The sequence below is a fragment of the Kogia breviceps genome, chromosome 5 (genome assembly GCF_026419965.1).
Source record: "Kogia breviceps isolate mKogBre1 chromosome 5, mKogBre1 haplotype 1, whole genome shotgun sequence".
Lineage (NCBI taxonomy): Eukaryota > Metazoa > Chordata > Mammalia > Artiodactyla > Physeteridae > Kogia > Kogia breviceps.
The window spans coordinates 21,629,663-21,654,534 of record NC_081314.1 but is presented as its reverse complement, the minus strand read 5'-3'; the positions used below and the strand labels follow the sequence as shown (position 1 = coordinate 21,654,534).

Genomic DNA, 24,872 nt, shown 5'->3' with positions numbered 1-24,872 from the left:
TAATGTAATATTTTAGATTTTTTCATATTAAATCTGGTATTTTAATTTTATTTCAAGTATTCAGTAGTATGGGGTTAGTGGTTACTATACTTGAAACAGTTCAAATCCTGCTGAATTATGCAGAGTTCTTAGGGATTCATTTAGGATCTGGGCTTTGATATAATTAGGCAGGTCCATTTAACAACAGTAGGGAGCTTGACACGCAGGTGTTTGTCTTATGTCTAAAATCTTAAACCTCGGGGCTTCCCTGGTGGCACAGTGGTTGAGAGTCCGCCTGCCGATGCAGGGGACACGGGTTCGTGCCCCGGTCCGGGAGGATCCCACATACCGCGGAGCAGCTGGGCCCGTGAGCCATGGCCGCTGAGCCTGTGCATCCGGAGCCTGTGCTCTGCAACGGGAGAGGCCACAACGGTGAGAGGCCCGCGTACCACAAAAAAAATAAATAAATAAATAAAAAATAAAATAAAATCTTAAACCTCTCCTGTCTTGTATCCTAATGTATGCCACTGATAAAAGCTATTGATATCTAAAAAGCTGTGAAATGTTGTAAATATATATCACATAATTTGTAAATTTGATATGTTTGCACTATGAAAGTATCAGAAAAGCTAATGCAAACTCGGATTCTGAATAAAAAGATAAATACAGAAAGAGAAATTTGAGGGTCATGCCTTGTATTTGTCACTCTTTTTAAAAAGGCCGGCAAAAACTAGGGAAAGAAGAGACAAGTCCTCCTACCCTTCCTGGCTCTCACGCTTAATGCTAGTGTTTTTGTTTTTGTTTTTTAACATCTTTATTGGAGTATAATTGTTTTACAATGGTGTGTTAGTTTCTGCTGTATAACAAAGTGAATCAGCTATACATATACATAGTGCTAGTGTTTTGAGAAGGATACTAACATGTGCAAATCAATTAACAGCAACCAGGGGAATAGGTGAAAAGGCTTGAAACCACATCCTGTAAGCAACAGTGGAAAGCACTAGGAATATGGCTTCTGAAGACAGAGGCTCTGGCCAGGGTGGTTAAGCAGAAAGATAATAAGCAGAGGAGAGCGGGGTAGATAGGAGGATTTGCTGTATTGTCAAATACTTAAAAGATGTGTCACAGAAGAGGAATAGGCAAAAAAAAAAAAAAACTACTCGTGAAATAGAGGACAAGTTGGCTGAATACAAAGAAAGTGGTTTCTACTGCAATGATAAAGATGCCTTGGAAGGCAGGGAATATCCCACTTTAGTGGAATTTAGGAGGGGTGGGTCAGGGCAGGGCAGGAGGGGAAATTCATGACGCCTAAAGCTCTTCCTAAGTCCAAGTATGGATTTTATTTTTCCCAAATATTGAACAGAGAGGTAGTGTGGAGATTTAATAGTTCACTGGCCTTGATGTTACATGTCCTGTAGCTAAATCTCGGCTCAACCTTTAGGAGTTAGGTAACCCTGGGTAAGTTTCTTAGACTCTCTCGGTTTGTTTCCTCTATAAAATAAAAATAATATATCCCATATCTACTTCTGGGATTACTGGAAGGCTTTATAAGCTATAAAATGCTACATAAACACAAATTTCTGTTTCCCTGGGATAAACCAAAGAAGGCCCCTTAACTCAGCCCTCCTATTTCTTTTTCCTTCTCCTCCCTTTATACTGTATTTCAGGTCCTGTTGTAACCAAGCAGGACCCTATGGGGCCTTCCTGGGACAGATTCCCTGCCCCCTCAAGTCCTCCGCCTGCCTCTTGTTTGTGAAAAAAAAAACTTTAGCCTCCTAGGCCTTCCCACAGTTTCAAAGAATAAATTTAATCAGAGAAGTGAGAAGCTGCAGAAACAAAGGAAAACGGTCAACCAAGACAAAATAATAATAGTTTAGCCATTAAACAAAGTCAAGGACCTTTAGTTCCTTCTCAAGGGCTATAGATAATACTCTGAGCCATATCCTTTGAGCTGTTTTGCAGCTACTGAAACCCCCCACCAGGTGGAGGAGGTTAACTGTACACTGCCTACAAGCATGCAGACCCCAGATCGATTGGAACCAGAAGGTTGATGATGTTGACTCCTGATTTACCTCACCACCACACAATCAGAAGAATGTCCCTGAGCTGATCACACACTCCGCAACCCTCTCCCTCACCCTGCTTTTAAAAACCTTTCCCTGAAAGCCACAGGGGAGTTCAGGTCTTTTGAGTATTAGGGGCCTGCACTCCTTATTTGACACCTACAATAAACACTGCACTTTCCTTCCCCACAACCTGGTGTCAGTACATTGGCTTTAGTATGCACCAGAGCCAGCGGGTCCAAGTTTGGTTCCGAAACAGTCTTCACACACCCATCTATTCCTGGTGCCACCCCTTAGATGTACCGTATCCTACTGATGGAATACAGGAAAGTCTACTGTAAGGATAAATGCACTCTTTTTCTACCTCAAGGTAAGGCAAAGGGTCAAAACAGTCAGGAAACAAAATCTGTAAGAGCCATTGTCTACACTTTTCATCCTGAAATTGCCATATCTAAAAAACGAGCCAACCAGTGAAAGGACCGCTAAAGAAAATATTATACTATTTCAGGATTGCTCTACTGAGGATTAAACCTCTTACCAGAGACCTTTAACCCTTATTACAAAAATGAATTCATGCCAGCCACCTACACCACCCATGTTTTGAAGTTCGCAACAGAATTTTAAAGTTTGCACTGTTAGAACGAAAAAGAACTGGACTAACTTCAAATTATTTTTGAACTGTGGTCTTTAGATTTCAGGTCTGAGAGTGGAGACTGAACTTAATTAAACCCTTACCCACAGGTAACACATACCACCACCTCTTTTCTCTAACCTGATTCCCCTCCCCCAGCTTCCATATACATTCAGGGAGATAGCATCGAAGGTACAAGTCCTAGAGTGAGATTGCTTGGGTCCACTGCTGTGGAGAGGGGCCTCAATTTATCTGCAAAACAAAGATAATTCCTACTTCACAGAGTTGAGGATTAACTAAGTAAACCCCTTGACACGTGATCAGCAATAAAAGGTAGCTATCAGTATTACTATTCTGGCACTCCCACCAGCAAAAGGCTGTCGGTATTTCCGAAGCTTTGGTCTCCGTGACTTCCCAAACCAACCGGCATTTAAACCCTTTTCAGCTGTCTTCTGGGAGTCTCAACAGCAAGTGAAACTGCCCGGCTCCCGACCCACCAAACCGGGTATAGACTGCCTCAAGGATACTCCATAGCACTTGAGGTCAAGACTAGGTAAATGCTTTAAAACAAGACCTCAGGGGATTAGGAGTGCAAAACACGTGCCGCGTGACGACCACTGGTGGGACTCAGCCACACGCTGAGAGGCGGGTTGCCTTCACGAGCTGCATGGACTCCAAATCCCACTGCCGGCCTCTACATTCTGCGCATGTCTAACTGCATTGAGAGAGGAGGGCGGGCGGACCAGCCAGCGGAGTAGCCGGCCGGCGGAACGCGGAATTTCACTGAAAGTGGGCGAATGAGACGCGGAGGGCGGGATGAGAGAGGGCGGAGCAGAAAGCGTAAAAATTGAAATCAGCTGACCGGGTCTTGTGACAGCCTGGGCGGGGGCGACGCAGGCGTATTGGAACGCGGTCGCTCAAAGCCTGAGGGAAGATGGCGGCCTCCAGAGTGAGCCTCTGAGAGGCAGAGGGAGGAGGCAGAGGGGGCGAAGGGGGCGGAGGGGGCGGGGAGACAGTGCCGCCGCGGCATCAGGACCCCGCGGGAGCGGAGCTACAGAGCCCCCGCGGGGGAAAGGGGAAGTGGCGAGGGGGAGGAGGCCGGAGAGCGCCTCATCCCACTTTGGACGTTGAGCCGGCGGCGGGAGGAGCTCGGGCTGGAGCCTCTCCAGCCTCCCGCGAAGGTAAATCACTACGGGCACCGGACTCTGGAGCTCTGCTTTACCCCCTCGCCACGCCGCGGGGACTTGGGGGACCAACAGCAGGGAGAAGGAGGGGTGGTGTCTGGGCCGCAACTTCTTCAGTTAAGGAAAGCAGATTACCCTCCCCCCAGACTGCTGGTCTGGTTCCTGTCCTCCGACCCCGCCCGCCCCCCGCGGTTCTGAGTGACAGTCGCCCAGGGCCCTGCCTTGTTCAGCCCCACCCCTGTTTTCGCCTCGTTTTCTGGTTTTCTACCCAATACGGTCCCCCATTCCACTCTGTACATCCTTACCCCACACAGCCCTTATTCCTCTCTGGGCTCCGCCCGCGGGATTCCCTTCCAGCTTCCTAGTCTGAGCACTCTTCCCGCTGGAGGCCGGGAACTCTTGTTTCCTTGGGTGGGCGACCCTCCTTCCTCCCACGCCCCGCATAGACTTTATTTGCTTAGCTTTGTTTCATTTTGTTAGGAGCTGGGGAGCACCCGCGTGGTTTCTTCTCCAATCCCTCCCTTATCCAAAATGAAGTTTTCGTCCACAGCTTTTCTTTTTTGCAAGGTAGTTTATTCACAGGGGCCTTTCCTTCGCTGTGATTTTGCCTCTGAATGCGGCCTTTGGAGTGGATGAAATAGGACTTTAGACGCTCAGTGAAGTGGCTGTTAAACGCGGATTTGACTTAGTCTCCTTACTGTAGGATGTTAAGTTAACCACTCCTGTCTTGAGATTGTTACCTTTATCATTTGCTTAGGGGAGAAAATTAGAAATCGTCCCCAGATGTGGCGATGGTTTCCTTAAGTAATGATTTCTCAGTTCCCCTCTCTGCTTTTCCCTTTGACCCGACCTTGATTTCTCTCAGGGCCTCTACCTGATGCTGTTGCCTCATTGTGAAGGACTTTATACTGTAGGGTTATTTTGAGCGTCTTGGAATATAGTGTCTTGGGTAAAAAGTTAAATTTCAGAATATTTCTTCAGGACCTGTCCCGAGGATTGTCTTACTGTGTTTTCTTTCTTGCTTGATGGATCTGGTAGATTTCTAGGTTTGAAAGTACTGTCTGTAGAGTTTAAGGAAATTACTCACGGTGGTCAGGTTTTGTAGTTATGTTACCAGTACTCTGTGAGTTTATGGGAATATGAAACAGAACTTGCCTTAAAAAAAAAAAAAAAAAAAGAAATTTAGAAAATTACTTGTCAGTAATTGGGTATCCCCAAAAGACTTGATTTCACTATTCTTTAGAAAGTGCTTTATTGTTTGACTTAATTTATTAGCATATAACGTAAGATCTTGTTAACATTTTAAATGTAATGTGAAACAGTTTAAGCAGCTATATCTCAAACATGGCTTTTGCAATTAATATCACAATGGAACATAAGTCCATCCTTGTTTAGAAATATTACATTATACTCCTTGTTTGAAAACAGGAAGTAGAACATATTAAGGGAGGAAAAGAGGAGTCAGAAGGTTAAGAGAGAGGAATGTAAAGCTGTAGTCCAGTTCATGGAGAATACCACAATTTGTATTCCACTGGGAGGTAATGGATATTCCTGTTTTTCTAAAGTGGCAGTAGTAAATAGTCTAAAATATATGAATGGTATGAGAAGGAAAGTTATGGAATTATGGAAAGCATAAATTCTTATTTGTAAGAATTAACTTTATCCACAAATAAATGGAAGCTGGTTGCTTAGGTGGACCGAAACAATACTGGCTTTATTACTGAATTTGTAAAAAGGTTGGTAGTGGAGTCAGGTTCTCAGTAGCTGTTAAATTCTGGTTGAAATAAAATGTTTTAACTAATTTGGCTCCATTCCTCAACCAGTTCTATTTACACAGGTGAATTTGAGGTTTCCTTCGCACATACCTTTCCCCTTTTTCTCCAATTGAAGTACTTAAAATTGGTAAAATAGAAGCAAGGCTAAGCGGATAAACTAGCAAAAATTTTGTTGCTACTAATACTGTAGTTTTAGGCCTAAATGTTAACTGTAATACATACTAGTGGTTTAAAGGGGAGTTGTTTTGAAAGAGATCCTTTAAGTCAATGTTTCTCAACTTTATCAAACCCAATAAAGGCCAACTTTTTATTTCAAATAATTAGTAACAGCCCCTTTACTATCCTGAAATAATAGTTTATAAATAATATAAACACCTTCTGGCTTTGGCCCTGGGACAAAAAGAAGCTTTGCTTCCACTGTTAGAACAAAAAAGAACTGGACTAACTTCAAATTTCATGACTTTTTTTTTTTTTTTGAAACCTATTAAAAAGCTGAGACCACAGAGCAAACCACTGGCCCAAAGTTTAAGGAGAGAAAGTATGTATGAACTCACATTCACCTTCAGTAGACACAGCTGGACACTGTTAAGAAGTGTTCAGCTAAAATAGCTGACAAGAAAAGGAAGCCTGGGTGCACCTTCTTCCAATCTCTTTACCTACAGCCTCACTGGGTACTCCTAGAAAAGACTGGGTTGAGCTCTGGGGAGTGTCTGCTGTGGTGCTGACCTAAAGGAGAAGAGCAGCAGAACTTTCTGGAGGGGCAAGAAAACTGTGACCTGAGTCTTTCCCTCTGTCTCTTCTATGGAACAAAAGCCTTAATCTGTGGAGGGAAGGGCATCTCTGCTAGCAGGACCTGTTGGTGAGCATTCATTGAGCTGGGGGAAGACAAAAGTAGGGGGAAAGAATCTTCTCTTGGGGGAGGGGCACTGAGCCCCAAACTGCAGCCTGGGGAAACAGGAAGATCACACCCCTGTGATCCAGAGACACAGTGTATGTCTTAAGGGTAAACCATAATCAGAACAATAGAGACTGTACCCCCAGCTCACTGCCATCAAGCTAAGAAGCTGTGAATAATAAGCAACTGCAAAATACTACAAGGTGAAGAACAAGATTATGCAAAGAGGCTCAGGGCAAAGAATCAAATAGACATTGCTTTAGTAAACCACCCCCCACCATAGGCACAAGCTATTCTTTAGATATTCGAAGGCTGTGGTACACTGAGGATAACCATAGCAACAGCAAAATCATAAACCCAGCCCAACTCCTAACACCCAGCACTAAAGACCTAGCAGAGAAAAGGTGTGCCCATTTTCTGTCACAAAAATTATTTACCTCTATCTCTACTGTCTTATACACGTCCAGCTTTCAACAAAAAATTACAAGTCATACAAAAGGCAAAAAAATTTCCCAAGAGAAAGAGCAATCATCAGAAATACTCTTTAATTAATACAGATGCTAGTATCTGGTAAGGAATTTAAAATGACTAATATGTTAAAGGTATGAACAAAAAGTGGACAATATGCAAGATCAGGTGGGTAATTTCAGCTGAGAGAAACTATAAGAAAGAATCAAAAGGAAATGTTAGAAGTTTCATTACACAGTAAAGAACTACAGAATGCCTTTGGGCTCATCAATAGATTTGACACAACCAAGGAAAGAATCAGTGAACTTGTAGATGTCAGAAATTATCCAACTGAAATACAAAAGAGTTCAAAAAAAGAACAATATCAAACATTTATTATGAATATATGCATGGTTGGAATCCCAGAAGAGAACAGAGCAGAAGAAATATTGAAATATTTGAGGAAATAATATAAAATTTCCCCAAATTAATATCAGACATTAAACCACAGGTGCAAGAAGCTTAGAGAACACCAAGCAGGATAAATACCTGCCTCTTAAAAAACCCAAACAAAACACACCTAGACATAGCAAATTCAAGCTGATGTAAACAAAGGACAAAGAGAAACTCTTGAAAGTAGCCAAAGAGAAGCATTACAGAGGCACAAAGGTAAGAGTTACAGCAGAGAAACCATGCAAGCAAGAAGACAGCTGAGTGACAACTTTAAAGTACTGAAAGAAAAAACAGTAAAAAAATATTAAAAATGAAGACAAAATATAGATACTCTGAAAAGCCATGAGAATTCGAAGTATAATCTCTCAGTTTATATGACATGCATTTCTGGAAAATTATGTGCATATTAAACTGCAAAACATACTTTGTGATTTGTATTTTAACATAAAACTAAATTCTGGGGTTAACTATAAATAGGCTTTTATCTATGTGAATGACCACTTGGATATTTGAAAGTCACTTGAGGACAATTCTTCAATCTATGGGACTGTCTTATACATTAAGGGGTATCTAGCCCCATCCACTAAATCCTAGTAGTGTTTCTAATCATAGTGTCTCAAGGATCAGCATTCCCCCCCCCACCTTCACCCCCACAACCATTACTTTAATTCAGAATTTTAATCTGTTTTCAGCATGTTTTTCGACTTCAGCAGTGTTCACACATGCGTAGCACATGCCAGTCAGTAACCTCTCTTGTCATAAGGTGTGATTCTTAGTTCTGGGAACTCCTTTGAGAATCACTGATTTAGGGGATATCTTTGTAGCAAGTAGCTTAAGCCAACATGGTTGTGATCATTTTTGCAAAGTTAAGACACAGTTACCTGTGCAAAGTTACATTTAAGTATGGTTCAGTAAATAAAGCCGAGCATAATTTGCTAGTAGTTCTTTTCAGATGCTCTTAAGTTTATTCAGCAGCCTACATATTTGAGTTTTACTTGTACTTTTATGGACTACTTAAGAGGAAGAGTGATCTCTAAAATAAAGTCTGAAATCAATGGGGTTTTTATAGTTTCAGACCTTAAGTTGCCCTTAGAAGTAGGCCACACTGTTTAAGCAGTGTTCACATATTTAGCACATGCCCATTGCTAATATCTTTTTTGCAATTGATCAATAAGAATTTGACCTTTTGATGAACAAGTTGAAAACAAACTCCCTAAAGCAATGTAAATTATTTTAATGTTCTGGTTTTGCCAAGTATAGTTGTGAAACATAATGGAAGGATTGATAAGGTTATGATTGTAGGAGACTTTCTCTAATGTGTAATAGATTCTGTACTAATTGTATTAAAATTTAAATTCTTTTACTAGTGCTGTGGGGTTTCTCTCTCCGTCAGACTTGTACAGAATGTATTTTGAATGTTTATCACATCTTAGATTAGAAAAGCCATTTCTCTCCCCAAACTAATAGGACTGGGTTTAATTTTAAAAGTAGAATTTTCCTTTTTTTTTTAAGGTAACTGGTAGATTTGGGAGTGTTCTGTAAACTGTGAAGCACTATGGCAGAGTTAGGAATAATAGGGATTTTTCGAAAAGAGCCAAACTAGAAGCCTACGTGTTGTTGCTATTTTGTATTGGGTGAAAGAAAGGGAAATTGCAGCCATTTAAACTCTTTGTCTTTTACTAGTATAAAGAGCACAAGGTTTAGGTATTAAGATGCTTACTGTAAAACTTTCTTCAAGTTATATTTGTTATATGCTTAGGAAATTTAGTCCCCCATTATGCGTTTACTATATTGTTAAGAAAAATAAGTTAAAACGTGGCTTTTTTTTTTTTTTTTTTTGTGGTAAGCGGGCCTCTTACTGTTGTGGCCTCTCCCATTGCGGAGCACAGGCTCCGGACGCTCAGGCTCAGCGGCCACAGCTCACGGGCACAGCCGCTCCGCGGCATGTGGGATCTTCCCGGACCGGGGCACGAACCAGTGTCCCCTGCATCGGCAGGTGGACTCTCGACCACTCGCCACCAGGGAAGCCCAAAACGTGGCATTTTTTACCATTAGGGTTTATTTAGCATATTAGAGCAAGATTATTAAGTGCCTGTTTGTGAGCTGAAGAACAGTTTATTGAACTAGTACATTTTGTTCTTGCATAAGCCAAGTTAGCTTCAAAGATAAAATGAAATAGAAATTGTGTCTAGAAAGTTTTAAGAATGTGTGCAAACTAAAAATGTGTTAAGTGATCAGTACCACTGATTTCACAGAATTCCTTAAGTGAACACATTTCTTAGTTGGTTTTTTGTTTGTTTTTCTCCAGGTGAATATTTTAAGGCATTTTTAAGTTTTGGAAAGGGAAGAGTCATAACCATGCATCTTTCCTGGCAAAAACATTAATATTGTTTTTTACAACAGATAGAGGTCTATTTTGTGAGAAATAAGAATTATTCCCTCAGATTGAATCTAAAATATGAAGAGATAGGTATCTTTTTCAATATCTGATTTACATTGAAGAGAAAAGGCCAGCAAAATTAACTGCTATGGTATGTATGCTTGCTTCTCCTCCCATTGAGTCATATTGTTTCTTCAGATTTAGGGGTTGCTTTTGAATTTCTCTTGCCCTTTTATTTCATGAATATATATTCAGTTTCTAATTGGAGAGGAATGGATTTTTTTTAAAGAGAATGAGAGGATCTTAGATTATTTTGCCCTATGGTGGCAGAAGTATTTGAAAGTTTATTTTAATGTGGCAGACAATTCAGAGGTTTCAATATTGTAACTTCTGGGCAATTATTTGGAGATACAATTGTTAGCTGAAATTTGGTGTTACCACTGGCTTTCTTACCACATTTATTTCTGGAGTTATCGGGTTCTTCAGCAAGTTAAGAAAGCTAAGATAGGGTGTACTAAAACCTTTCTTTGTGATCTATTTTATAGTTGTTTAAAGATCCATGTATGGTAGGTGTCATACACATTACTGATTTGTTGTTTATTTAGAAGGAAATGCTTTTGCCTATACTTGAGTTATATATTAAAACATGAAAATTACAAATTAAAAAAAGAGGGTTAAGGTTCATATCAGTTTTCTTTCATACACAGCACATTCTAAGTCTAGTTGTAGCTTTTTAATGTGGGTAAAAATTAATGTTCTGTTAACCATTTATATTTTTTACCTTTTATTTGAAACTGAACTAGTGATATGATTCACTTAGGTTTTGAATCCAGTGACAAATAAAACTAGGTCTTTAAGAAGCCAGTATTAAGGGATTATCTCTCCATCATTACTAAGGATTAGCCTTTGCCTTAGCAGTTGTTCTCCTTCCCCCTGCATTTCAGTAGGATATAGATGTATGAGTAAGTATTAAGTTCAGAAATTAGTTTCTATCATGTGAATGTCCACCATATTTTCAGGTGTAGTTTTACAATGTAGCAGAAAAACGGTGTTTCTTTTGTAGGAGAGTTTGGTCAGAAAATAAAGGCAAATGTAGTTTTCCCCCAACTTAAAAGTTTTCACCTATAGCCAAGTTGAAAGAAATTTACATTAAGCACCCATATATTCACCTCCAAGATTTTCACATTAATATCTTGCTATACTTGATTTATCATGTATCTATCCACTTTATTTTTTGATGCATTTCAAGACAACCTCATGTTTTTAATTCATTATTTGAGAGCAGAGTTAATGATGAAAGAGTTCATTCTTTCATTTTATACACTCAAGCTGGAAAGTTAGTATCTTATCTGCTCTCTGGAAGTTGTCATATTTGTGTAAAAATCATTTCCAGTTGGTCATGCAGAATGTATGCTTTGAAGGCAAGTAGCCTTGATTAAAGCCAATTCCTTCATTCATTCACTAGTGTATTATTTTTCTGAGCATACTCATTCATCCCTGGCTAAATAAGTGCTCTGTTTGAGTTTTTACTTAACACAAGCCATGCATATAGACTTAATTTTGCTATGTGTGCAAATTCTTTTGCTTATAGCCTGGCCGTAATCTGCTTGGGTGCTTGTGGTGTTGAGTCCCTTCATTCTGCTTTTTGTTCTTAGTGTCATTTTGATGTAGTCTTCTCTCATTGGACTCTCAAATCCTGCAATTTTTTGTCAAAATCATACCGTCCAAAAGATTGTTCTCATTTTATCCATAAATGATCTTAAATGGTTTGTCAGTTTTGCTGCCAGTAATAAATTAAAGAATGTTAGAACGTTAAGAGTTATTTGAAAGCACGAAGCAAGGGAGCTCATTGAAAAAGGTGAATCTAGCCAAAATGCCTGTTAACTTGAATTTGAGTTTTTAACCCTTAGTACAGTCCTCTCAAAAGAACAAACTGAGAAGTTGCAGAAAAGCTCTATTGGTGGTGTAATATTAGTATATAGAATAAGAATAAGTGAAGGCAACTTTAGAGTTTAAGTGAAGCAAAATTACAGGGACTTCCCTGGTGGTGCAGTGGTTAAGAATCTGCCTGCCAATGCAGGGGGACATGGGTTCGATCCCTGGTCTGGGAAGATCCCACATGCCACGATGCAGCTAAGCCCGTGTGCCACAACTACTGAGCCTGTGCTCTAGAGGCCGTGAGTCACAACTACTGAAGCCTGCGTGACCTAGAGCCCGCGTGCTGCAACTACTGAGCCTGCACGCCTAGAGCCCGTGCTCTGCAACAAAAGAAGCCACCGCAGTGAGAAGCCTGCACACCACAATGAAGAGTAGCCCCCGCTCGCCGCAACTAGAGAAAAGCCCGTGTGCAGTGATGAAGACCTAACGCAGCCAAAAATAAATAAAACTAAAAAAAGAGATACTTTCAATGTGATTTAGTTACAAAGGGCATGTAAACTTGAGTTTTTCTCATCAAAAAGGTCTTTGAGAATTTGAAGTGGGACAGTCCTGCAGGGAAGGAGATGAAATTTAAGCGGTAATTAGTTTGAACAGATAAATTCTTGCTAATTTGAATGGCACCTTAGCAACTGGCAGGATGGCAAATGCTGATGATACAGCTGCTACCAAGATCTCATCCAACAATTTTTACACTTTTTTAGCTGGACAGTTGTTTTTTATAGACTATGTCTATAAATGACTTATGCTATTATGCTTGATGCTAGAAATTTTGTAGATTTTTCATCACTATTAATGGGAATTATGGTTGCTTATGAGTTTTTGCCTATAAGCAACAGTTCTAGAACCACTTTTAGAGCTTATTTAAGAACTACACAGAGGAGATAATTGAATGGGGATTAAATTATTTTTATGGAGTTTTATGGAAACTTTTTTTCCAACAGTTTCGTAAGCTGTAACTTATAGGCATCAAACATAAATTTTAAAACATTAGGTTGGTTTCAGGTAAAGAAGCATTTCTAAGAGCTGAAATTCCACATGCCTAAGTGGGAGATATTTTAAATGTAGTGAATAAGATTGACTTGCAAAATAATAGTATTTTGTAGGAATAAAGTTGAAATAAAGAGAAGCTTATAGTTAAGATGATTTTTTTAAATGTCATCTATCATGGTTATCTTGGCTTTTATATTTTTTCTTTTTAAAAACACTTTAGGAAAGAAATTGTAAAGAGTAAAATAATAATGATAATACCCTGATGTACTCCATCCAGTTTAAGAAATTTGATATATTGGTATAGTTATTTTTGAATGTGCACATTAAAACTATGAATACTGATTAAATCAATAGAACACTATTTTTGAAGGTAGAAATTCTATGTGACACATATTGGTGATATACATTGACTAGTACAAGGGCTGAAGTTAATAGATAAAAGACTTAGGATCAAGTAATTTAATAACAACTTTCCCTCCATAATGCCTTAAAAAGTACAGGGGCCTGTAGGTAATCTTGAAAATGAAATAATAATGCTCCAAAGAACTATTGCATATCTGGGGTAGTATATTTAAAGTACAGTAATAATTATTATGATTGCTAACAAAAATATTAAGTATATTTTTGAGTGCTTATTCTGATCCAGACATCACACTAACCCCTTTATTCAAGTTATCTCACTTGGTCCTCACCATGGCCCTTTGAGACAGGTACTGTCATCCCTATTTTATAGATAAACTGTGATTTTGAGAAGATAGGAAACTTTTATTCAAGGTCATGCAGTCAGTAAATGGCAGTTATCACTAGTCTGTCTTTGACCATAAGTAATATTTTTAAAACTCACCACTTTTATCTTGGTGACAGCTTATTAAAACTACTTCAGCATGTATCTTACTAACACTAGCTTCTTGTGCTCATCATTAGTTAGTGTTTAGTGTGTGCGATAGCAACTCTAGTTATCTGTGCTGCAGGGAGGTATTCCAAGTGGGTCTTCCCATATTGAATTATCACTTGACCACGGCACTTGGGGGACCCCTAGACTTGCTTTTACTCATTTTCCAATGGCTCTCTTGAAGTTGTTCCAACTCTCACTTTAAATGATACATAGTCAAGCACAGAACATTCTTGTCTTATTTTTTCTGCATTTTTCTGATATCTGTGCATTACCATTATCCACTAGTGAGTTATCTGTGTGTCTAGAAATATCCTTATGGTCTGAAAGAGTTAATGTAGTTTCCACACAAATTACCTTCATTAGATGAAATGACTTTATCGCAAAGTGGTTGAGGTTTTATTGAGCATATAAAATAAATTTACTTGAAAATGGAGAGGTTAATATTACACCATTGGGAAGTAGGTCCCAACCAATCTCATTAATCTGGTTGTTTTAAAAGCTCATTGTTGGGGCTTCCCTGGTGGCGCAGTGGTTGAGAATCCGCCTGCCGATGCAGGGGACACGGATTCGTGCCCCGGTCCGGGAAGATCCCACATGCCGCGGAGCGGCTGGGCCCGTGAGCCATGGCTGCTGAGCCTGTGCGTCCGGAGCCTGTGCTCCGCAACGGGAGAGGCCACAACAGTGAGGCCCGCATACCACAAAAAAATAAATAAATAAATAAAAGCTCATTGTTTGTTAGAATAGTATTTTTCTGTTGAATTCTCCTTAAAAATTATCCTGAAACCACATATAGATAGCAGATTTCTGTTGTCATGTATTTGTTTTGAACCCTCTGTTTTTTTTAAAAAAAGTAAGCTTATCTATAGATGGAAACATTTAAAATATTTATTTTTACATGGTAGAGTATTTCAGCATTGGCAACATCTTTTTTGTTTCATTTCTTTTGCCCTGTGTTAAGTATGGTAATTTGTTTCACTGCTTGAAATTGTGAGTTTCAAAGTTTCCAACAAGTGCCTAGTCATATTTCCAGGTGACCATAATAATTGGAGCTAGTTCTGAATTAATCTGGGAATGTGCTGTCAATGATAAGTCTGTAATTACGTAGAATGAATTTCTTTTGATTTTCTAAATTTGAAGGAAGGTATTATAGTTAAGCTTAGGTACATAGAATGTGGAGTTAAGCAGGTTGAGTTCAAAAGCCTGGCCCAATCACTTACCAGTTGTTGTGACCTTAGAGAAGTGATTTTATGTCTCTAATTCTGTTTTCTTGTCAATAAAATGGGGATCATCATTTCTGTATCTTAGTGTTGTTATGGGGACAGTGAGATACTTAAATGGTTGGTAAATGCCCGGCGTCATCATTAACACATGATGAGTACTTAATAAAAGTTGCATAATTTCAGGACATGTCATAATTTTTTGATTAAGGTCACCTACCCTCCCCAATTTTAGGATAATCTTTACTGAGGATTCAGAATAGAAAAGCATTATCCTAATTTCCATTTTGAGGCTGTGAAGGCACTAATATTAGCTTTGAATTATCTCATCATTTCTGGGGTTGACTTGGCTACTTAGGTAAGTATTTCCTGCCTTCATTATCTCTCCAGTATTTCCTTACCTAAATGTAACATGGCTGAAGGTGAGCTTTTCAGGTAGAGGAGTGATTTTCTTCCATAAAGAGCACTTCCATTTTACTAGCCTTAGCCTTTTTTGGAATGTTGTCATTCAGGATTGGATGCAGAATAGCAATATCACTTGTTGCTTCCTAAAACATGAGAGGTTATTATCAAGTGTGCTGATTTTGGCCATAGGAACTTGTATTGATGTCCAGAGAATCCTTTAATCCTACATTATATTTTTCTGTTAGCATTGTAATCTGTATCAGGAGTACAGTATTTTTTTTCTGACAGGCCAGCTAGTGGTATACTTTTAAAATTTAATTTTTTGGGACTTCCCTGGTAGCACAGTGGTTAAGAATCCACCTGCCAGTGCAGGGGACATGGGTTCGATCCCTGGTTCAGGAAGATCCCACACTCCACGGACCAAACTAGCCTGTGCGCCACAACTACTGAGCCTGAGTTGAGAGCCGCAACTCCTGAAGCCCACGTGGCCTAGAGCCTGTGCTCCACAACGAGAGAAGCCACCGCAATGAGAAGCCTGCACACCAGAATGAAGAGTAGCTCCTGCTCGCCACAACTAGAGAAAGACCACACGCAGCAACAAAGACCCAAGGCAGCCAAAAAAAGAAAAATTTAATTTTTTGAGGGTAAGAACACTTAACGAGATCTACCCTCTTAACAGATTTTTAAGTGTACATTATTGTTAACTATAGGCACAGTGCTGTACAGCAGACTCTAGAACTTACTCATCTTGCATAACTGAAACTTTATACCCGTTAATTAGCAACTCCCCATTTCCCCCTCACCTTAGTCCCTGGCAACCACCATTCTACCTTCTGCTTCTGTGAGTCGGACTATTATAGATAACTCGAGTCAGTCTGTGACGGGCTTATTTCAGTTAGCATAATGTCCTCAAGTTTCACTGGTGGTGTTGAATATTGCAGGATGTCCTTTTTTAAGACTGAATAATATTTCATTGTGTGTGCATACCACATTTTCTTTATCCGTTCATCTGTTGATGGACATTTAGGTTGTTTACACATCTTGGCTTTTATAAATGTTGCAATGAATATGGCCATGCTGTCTCTTAGTGGTCCTAATTTCAGTTCTTTTTGATAAATACTCAGAAGTTTGATTGCTGGATCATACGATAATTCTTTTTTTTTTGGCCGTGTCACGCGGTTTGCGGAATTCTAGTTCCCTGACCAGGGATCAAACCCAGGCCCACGGCACTGAAAGTGCTGAGTCCTAACCACTGGACCGCCAGGGAATTCCCTAATCTATTTTTTAATTTTCTGAGCAACTTCCATACTGTTTTCCATAGTGCACCATTTTACATTACCATCAACAGTGTACAAGGGTTCTAGTTTCTGTACATCCTCACCAAAACTTGTTGTCTTTTATTTTTTTGATAATAGCCATCAAACAGGTGTGAGGTAGTTTTGAGTTGCATCTCCCTGATAGTGACATTGAATATCTTTTCATATACCTGTTGGCCATCTTTATGTCTTCTAGTAGTTTAATTTTATATTAATGTGTTTTATCTTCTCTCCCTTTATCTATCCTAACCTTGAAACTCTCTGGAGTCTAGTGTTTTCATCACCCCTGAGTTCATAGGTCTTCAAAAAATTGTAGATAAGCCTTCTTGATGTAAACTTGTTTTAATTCCCCTCCTAAAAAATCCGTTTGAGTTACATATTCCCCCAAACCAGTGATATTTATGAGATAATTCTTTAGGGTTTGTTTTTTTTAAATTCTTAAATTTGCTTTGTTATTGTGAGATTCCACCCCCCTTTGATTTATTAGGGATCTTTTACTCCTGAGTCATGCCATAAGTTCTCTGTGGCTGCCATTTTTAACTCTTACATTATTTTTTCTCTCACTTTCCTTTTTAAGTCCCTTGATGAGTCAGCCAGTCTTCACTCAAACACATTTTCTTTCTTGTCAGTTTTCTCTAGATAGGCCTTTGGTTCAGTCAGTCATTATGATGTAAGAAATTGTGGACTCGGAATCCAAACTCCACTCTTCAATATCAGCCATTTACCTTTTCTGTCCTCCTCTTTCTTACATTTTTCCAATCTTCAGTTACAGTATGTAATGGGAAAATAAAATATCATCTGTAGACCTATAGTTTTTCACTTTTTTGGCACCTTTTCAGAGATCCAACCTAAGTTTCTTTTCAGCAATATCGTTTACTACAAGTGATTCAGGAGGCAGGGATGATGTGTGCTGGTGTAGTAATTCTTGGTTGGCTGCCTGTGTCATTTCAGATACACAATCCAGAAAAAACAAAACAGCACACCAAGTGACAGGACTATATTTAGCTGTCTCCATGCACACTAGTAGGAAGATGTCATTGACTGTTAAGAGATACTTCCTCTCTGATAACAGTAATGGTTTCTCTAAACTTGCTGTTATTTGTGGTTCTCTTATTATTCCTCAGAGCATGAATTGATGTTTTTCCGGAAGGTTTGCCAAGACCTTATTTGGGAGTACCTGTTAGAATATCAAGTTTGAAGTGGCCATCAGAATTGCTCATGGAGTTGCTGAATTTCATTCATTCACTCAAATACTTACTGAGCACCTGTTTTGTGTCAGGTACTCTTGTAGGCTCTGGTGAGCCTAGAGAAAATCAGCATAATAGACAAAAATACCTCTCTGGATAGTCTAGTAGGATTAGATAAATAATAAATGGACTAAATTGCATGTTAGACTCTGAAAGGTACCCTAGAGAAAATATGAGCAGGAGTTAGGATAGAGAGTGTAGAATGAGGAGTGTAATTACAATTTAAAACAAGATACTTAGGCTAGGCCTCACTGTAAAGATGACATTTGGACAGACTTGAAGGAGCTGAAGGTGTTAGCCATGTAGATATCTAGGGGAAGAGCATGGTACAATACATAGAGTACAGAGGCCCTTGCTAATTTGCTGATAGAAAAACAAGAAGAATGAAGAAAGCAATGTCACAATAGAGGTATCTTTAAAAATGTGTTTGCCTCTCAAATACATATCCAAGAGAAATGAAAACATTCACACAAAATGATTGTTCATAGCACCATGATTGATAATAGCCAAAAAGAAACAACACAAATGTCCATGAACTGATGATAAACAAAATGTGTTGCATCTATACAGTAGAAGGAAACTGATCCATGCCACAACATGGATAAACTTTGAAAATGTTGCTAAGTGAAAGAAGCCAGTCACAAAGACCACATATTGTATGATTCTATTTGTATGGGATTCCAAAATAGGCAAGTGTGTAGTGACAGGAAGTAGATTAATGGATGCCAGGTGGTGGGAGTGAGGGCAATTGGGGTGTGGCTTCTAGCAGGGTTTCTTTTGGGGGTGATAAAAATACTGTGTTGGTTGTAGAACTCTGTGGACATGCTAGAAACCCATGAATTGTACACTTTTAAAAGGGTGAATTTTTATAGTGTGTGAATTGTCTCAAAAAGCTGTTATAAAAATGTTTTTGGATGAAAATGGTTTTATTCTAATTATGAAAAGAATACTTGTTGACTAAAAAAAGTTTAGACATATAAAGATGTAAAGAAAGCTAAGTGAACCATACTTCTAACCATTCAGTTTGCATTATTTGACCCTTTGTTATGTACCTTACAGTATTTTTTAGAGAGCATTTCTAATTATTAAGGGTAGGAAGCAATAGCCAAGTGACTATTCATTTGACCATATTCTTTTTTTTTTTTTGCTGTACGCGGGCCTCTCACTGTTGTGGCCTCTCCCGGTGCGGAGAACAGGCTCCGGATGCGCAGGCTCAGTGGCAATGGCTCACGGGCCCCGCTGCTCCGCGGCATGTGGGATCTTCCCGGACCGGGGCATGAACCTGTGTCCCCTGCATCGGCAGGCGGACTCTCAACCACTGCGCCACCAGGGAAGCCCCATTTTTAACTTTTATTCAGTGTGAAGCAAATGATGCAGAATTTTCAAAATTTATCATCAGTCTTTCATTAGTAGCCAGTTTATGTAATTATTGTGTAAAATTAGCTAAATTGAAATTTTTTTCATGAGATAAATGGATTCTGGATTTTTTACAGCTCAAGGTTATAGTCAACAAACTAATCTTGAAATATTGCACATAACATGGTCCCTCTGCCTGTGGCTGTTAGGAAGTTCAACAATCTTCAACTGTCCTGTTTAACTAGAGAGTTCACTAACCAAACTGTAACAAACATTTCTAAACACTTAATTTCTGCACTCATCTTGATGTTTGCAACTACATTTTGAGTAGCATTGTTCTAGTATGGAATACCATGTGACTTAAAAATTATTTTCTCAAAGTATAATTCTGTGGAAAAAGGTTAATATTCTGTAAAAACAGGTTAAGTGGTATGAATGACAATCTCAATTTTGTTTAAAAAGTTATTTTTTCAAATAGAAGAAGGGAAGCTAGAATGATTATCTTTGGATGCTAGGATGAAAGACGTGTTACTTTATGAACATTAAAAAATTTTTATTATGCACTTGAATTACTTTTATAATGAGACTATTAAGTTGAACCTTACTTATTTACAATAGGTTCCCTTTAAAGTGACAGTGACAGCAAGATGGCTGACACTTAGCAGCTAAGTGTTTTGTCTAATAGACAAAAACCTATTAGAATTAGTTTGACCCTTGGCAAACATTTGTAGGTGCCCATCATGTGTTAAGACATTGTTTGGCAATGTGAGATTTAAAGATTCATTTACTTTAACATTTTTTTTATTAGGTTCTCTGCAATCGAGATGTTGATAGAGGGCGATTCTTGTCCTCAAGAAACGCAGTGTAGTGGAAGAGAGCTGTGACAATATACTGTGCTAAAGGCTGTGATAGAGAGGTGAACAGACCATCCCTATCCTTTAAAACCTTATGGTCTTGTAGAAAAATTGGTGTCTTAAAATCAGTGCCACATGGCAGGCTATGAAATTATGGTATGGGAGATTCAGGGAAAACTCTTAAGGATAGCACTATTATGAAATTTACCCATATTTTTATCTTTCAGGTTTCAGCACAAAATGAACATAATTAGGGAAAATAAGGATTTAGCATGTTTCTACACAACAAAACATTCATGGAGGGGAAAGTAAGTATTTCTGTTGGTTTTACTTTTCTCTGCATCTATAAAGTATTTTAAACATTACTTTTTCAGTGTCTTGAATAGTACTGCACAACTCAATAATGTCATTCAGCCCTTCTCTTCTGAAAAGCATATGTACATATTTTAAATGCAAATGCTACATTTAGAATAAATTATTGTTCTTTCTTCTTTTGATATGTCTGGTTTTCTCTGTCTGTCTTGGGAAGGATTTTGGTAGGAATTAAAAGGAGTATAAACCAGTTATCCACTGTCTTGAATGCTGTCAATTAATGATGAGGTTTATGTAGTAGTGGAGTGTTAACTTCACAACTCTATCGCTTAAAGATAAGCCTGTGTTATCAATACATATTCATTTACATTTGACTCTCAGGGAAAATATGCCAATATTACATTTTGTAATCTTTTTTTAAACCTGTAATGATAATTTAAAACTTGGGTTTGGTCTCTTCCTTGGGAGGGGATGATGACATTTTTCAGTAACTTGTGTGGTCAAAGCAAGGTGTACATGCTTATATATCCTTTTGTAAAATGGATAGTAATTCCTACCCCTCAGACTGATATAAGGATTAAATGAATTGATATGGAGTATGTGAAGGTTTTAAAATTATACCTTAAATACATTGAGTATTCAGTGAATGGCACCTTTTGACCATTACAAAAAAGTTTAGTCTGTGGTCGTTTTGAGTAGTAATAAGTAAAATTAGTGTGCCACACTTTGACAAACAGGTAACCACATTATTCCAGATCAGGCCTCAGACAGATAAAACATGACATGTACAAAGCCAATAACTTTAGTTCTTATTCTTTTTTTTTTTCCTCTGGAGGGTGAGGAGAGAGGGTGGGGTAGTTCTTAATTCTTAACTTTCCATTTTTTTAGGTAATAGTGTTGTAACTTCTTAGAATGGTGCAACATCTGAATTCTGTAGTGTTTCTGGTTTGCATTAAGAAACTGACTATAATTTTGAAAGATCTGAGTGTTTAATTTTGTTTCCTTTTAGTAGCTCAGTTGTATGAGCTACTTAATTGTTATCCTGTGGAATACTTGTCTTGAAATTTTTTTCTTCAGTTAATTTCATTGAGCAAAGTTAGAATATTGGCACATCAAGAATAGTATGAATCTCTTTAGTTCTTTTAGCCTTAAGAAAAGTTGTATATTTAAATGATCTTTATTTTTTCCTCAAGAGTTAAATTGCTCTAATCATCATAATATAGCTTTTGTTTTTTTAATGCAATTATAGCATACTGTTGAATTAATTCTAAAGAACAAACTTCCAGTAATACTTTTTGCTTCGTGAGCTTATCAGTAACTGTGATCACCTGGAAAAGCTTTTAATGTTCTTAGTAATGACTGTGACTTAAAACAGTCCTTTTTTTTCTTTCCTTTTTTGTAATTATTTGGAGCAGAACTATTTCTGTGCTCCGAGCACAGTTCCTTACCTCCATCATTCACACCTTGAAACTTTTTTGTTTTGTTTTTATAACAGCTTTACTGATATAATATACTTAACATAAAACTCACTTTTTTAAGTGTACAATTCCGTGGGTTTTTTAGTATATTTGTAGAGTTGTGAACCATCACCACTAACTATTTATAGAACACTTTCCTCACCCCCCCAAAATACTCCTCTAAATATATTAGCAATTCCTCCCCTCTCCCCTTTTCCTTGCATCTGGCACGCACTAATCTATTTTTTGTCTCTGTATTGCTTATTTAGGACATCGCATATAAATGGACTCATCCAATATGTGATCTTTTGTGACTATCTTCTTTCACTTAGCACTTCAAGGTTTATCCATGTTGTAGCATGTGTTAGTACTTCATTTCTTTTTATTGCCAAATCTATTTATGTATATTGCCACATTTTGTTTATCCATTCATCTGTTGATGGACACTTATAATGTTACCACTTTTTTACTATTATGAATAGAATAGTGCTACTATAACACATACAAGTTTATGGGTGAATCTATATTTCCAGTTCTCTTGGATATATACCTAGGAGTGGAATTGATGGTATTGGGTTGGCCAGAGTTCACTGGGGTTTTTCCGTAACATCTTACCAAACACCCAAATGAACTTTTTGGCCAACCCAGTATATGTAGTTACATAGAATTATATGGTAACTCTATGTTTAACTTTTTGAGGAACAGCCAAACTGTTTTCCGAAGTGGCTAGAGCATTTTATAATTCTCCCATCAACATATGAGGATTCCAATTTCTCCACATCCTTACCAACACTTGTTATTGTCTTTTCATTTTAGCCATCCTAGTGCATATCAAGTGGTATCTCATTATGGTTTTGATTTGCATTTCCCTAATGACTAAGATGTTGAGTATCTTTTCATGTGTTTATTGGCCATTTTTTGTATATTTCATGAAATGTCAATTCAAATCATTTACCCAATTTTTAATTGAGTTGTTTATTCTTCTGTTGTTGAGTTGCATAAGTTCTTTATGTATTATGAATACAACTTCCTTATAGAGGTATGATTTGCAACCCTCCTGTTCAGTGGATTGTCTTTTCTTTCTTTTTTTTTTTTTTTAAACATCTTTATTGGAGTATAACTGTTTTACAATAGTGTCTTAGTTTTTCCTTTACAACAAAGTGAATCAGTTATACATATACATATGTTCCCAAATCTCTTCCCTCTTGCATCACCCTCCCTCCCACCCTCCCTATCCCACCCGTCTAGGTGGTCACAAAGCACAGAGGTGATCGCCCTGTGCTATGCGGCAACTTCCCACTAGCTATCTAATTTACATTTGATAGTGTAAATATGTCCCTGCCACTCTCTCACTTCGTCACAGCTTACCCTTCCCCCTCCTCTTATCCTCAAGTCCATGCTCTAGTAGGTCTGTGTTTTATTCCCATCCTACCACTAATCTCTTCGTGACATTTTTTTTTTTTTTTTTTAGATTCCATATATATGTGTTAGCATACGGTATTTGTTTTTATCCTTCTGACTTACTTCACTCTGTATGACAGATTCCAGGTCTATCCACCTCATTACAAATAACTCAGTTTCATTTCTTTTTATGGCTGAGTAATATTCCATTGTATATATGTGCCACATCTTCTTTATCCATTCATCTGTTGATGGACACTTAGGTTGCTTCCATGTCCTGGCTATTGTAAATAGAGCTGCAATGAACATTTTGGTACATGAGTCTTTTTGAATTATGGTTTTCTCAGGGTATATGCCCAGTAGTGGGATTGCTGGGTTGTATGATAGTTCTATTTGTAGTTTTTTAAGGAACCTCCATACTATTCTCCATAGTGGCTGTATCAATTTACATTCCCACCAGCAGTGCAAGAGGGTTCCCTTTTCTCCACACCCTCTCCAGCATTTATTGTTTCTAGAGGGTTTTTTTTTTTTTTTAACATCTTTATTTGAGTATAACTGTTTTACAATAGTGTGTTAGTTTCTCCTTTACAACAAAGTGAATCAGTTATACATATACATATGTTCCCATAACTCTTCCCTCTTGTGTCACCCTCCCTCCCACCCTCCCTATCCCACCCCTCTAGGTGGTCACAAAGCACAGAGGTGAACTCCCTGTGCTCTGCTGCAGCTTCCCACTAGCTATCTAATTTACATTTGGTAGTGTGTATATGTCCCTGCCACTCTCTCACATCGTCACAGCTTACCCTTCCCCCTCCTCTTATCCTCAAGTCCATGCTCTAGTAGGTCTGTGTTTTATTCCCATCCTACCACTAATCTCTTCGTGACATTTTTTTTTTTTTTTTTAGATTCCATATATATGTGTTAGCATACGGTATTTGTTTTTATCCTTCTGACTTACTTCACTCTGTATGACAGATTCCAGGTCTATCCACCTCATTACAAATAACTCAGTTTCATTTCTTTTTATGGCTGAGTAATATTCCATTGTATATATGTGCCACATCTTCCTTATCCATTCACCTGTTGATGGACATTTAGGTTGCTTCCATGTCCTGGCTATCGTAAATAGAGCTGCAATAAACATTTTGGTACATGACTCTTTTTGGATTATGGTTTTCTCAGGGTATATGCCCAGTAGTGGGATTGCTGGGTCATATGGTAGTTCTATTTGTAGTTTTTTAAGGAACCTCCATACTGTTCTCCATAGTGGCTGTATCATTTTACATTCCCACCAACAGTGCAAGAGTGTTCCCTTTTCTCCACACCCTCTCCAGCATTTATTGTTTCTAGAGTTTTTGATGATGGCCAATCTGGCTGGTGTGAGATGATATCTCATTGTAGTTTTGATTTGCATTTCTCTAATGATTAATGATGTTGAGCATTGTTTCATGTGTTTGTTGGCTATCTGTATATCTTCTTTGGAGAAATGTCTATTTAGTTCTTCTGCCCATTTTTGGATTGGGTTGTTTGTTTTTTTGTTATTGAGCTGCATGAGTTGCTTATAAATTTTGGATATTAATCCTTTGTCAGTTGCTTCATTTGCAAATATTTTCTCCCATTCTGAGGGTTGTCTTTTGGTCTTGTTTATGGTATCCTTTGCTGTGCAAAAGCTTTTAA

The 24,872-nt window shown here is 38.2% G+C and overlaps 1 protein-coding gene across 2 annotated transcripts in view; it reads left to right on the top strand.

Moving 5' to 3' along the window:
- Positions 1 to 3,574: 3,574 nt before the first annotated feature.
- Positions 3,575 to 24,872, top strand: part of DNAJC13 (DnaJ heat shock protein family (Hsp40) member C13) — a 127,724-nt gene continuing 106,426 nt past the window's right edge. For both annotated transcript variants that reach the window (XR_010840634.1, XM_059064174.2), the window contains exons 1-2: positions 3,575 to 3,854; positions 20,253 to 20,333. Coding sequence is in view for 1 of the 2 variants with exons in the window: in XM_059064174.2 (XP_058920157.1) it covers positions 20,266 to 20,333 (68 nt within the window). In the remaining variant the exon portion in view is untranslated. The remainder of the gene's footprint in view (positions 3,855 to 20,252; positions 20,334 to 24,872) is intronic.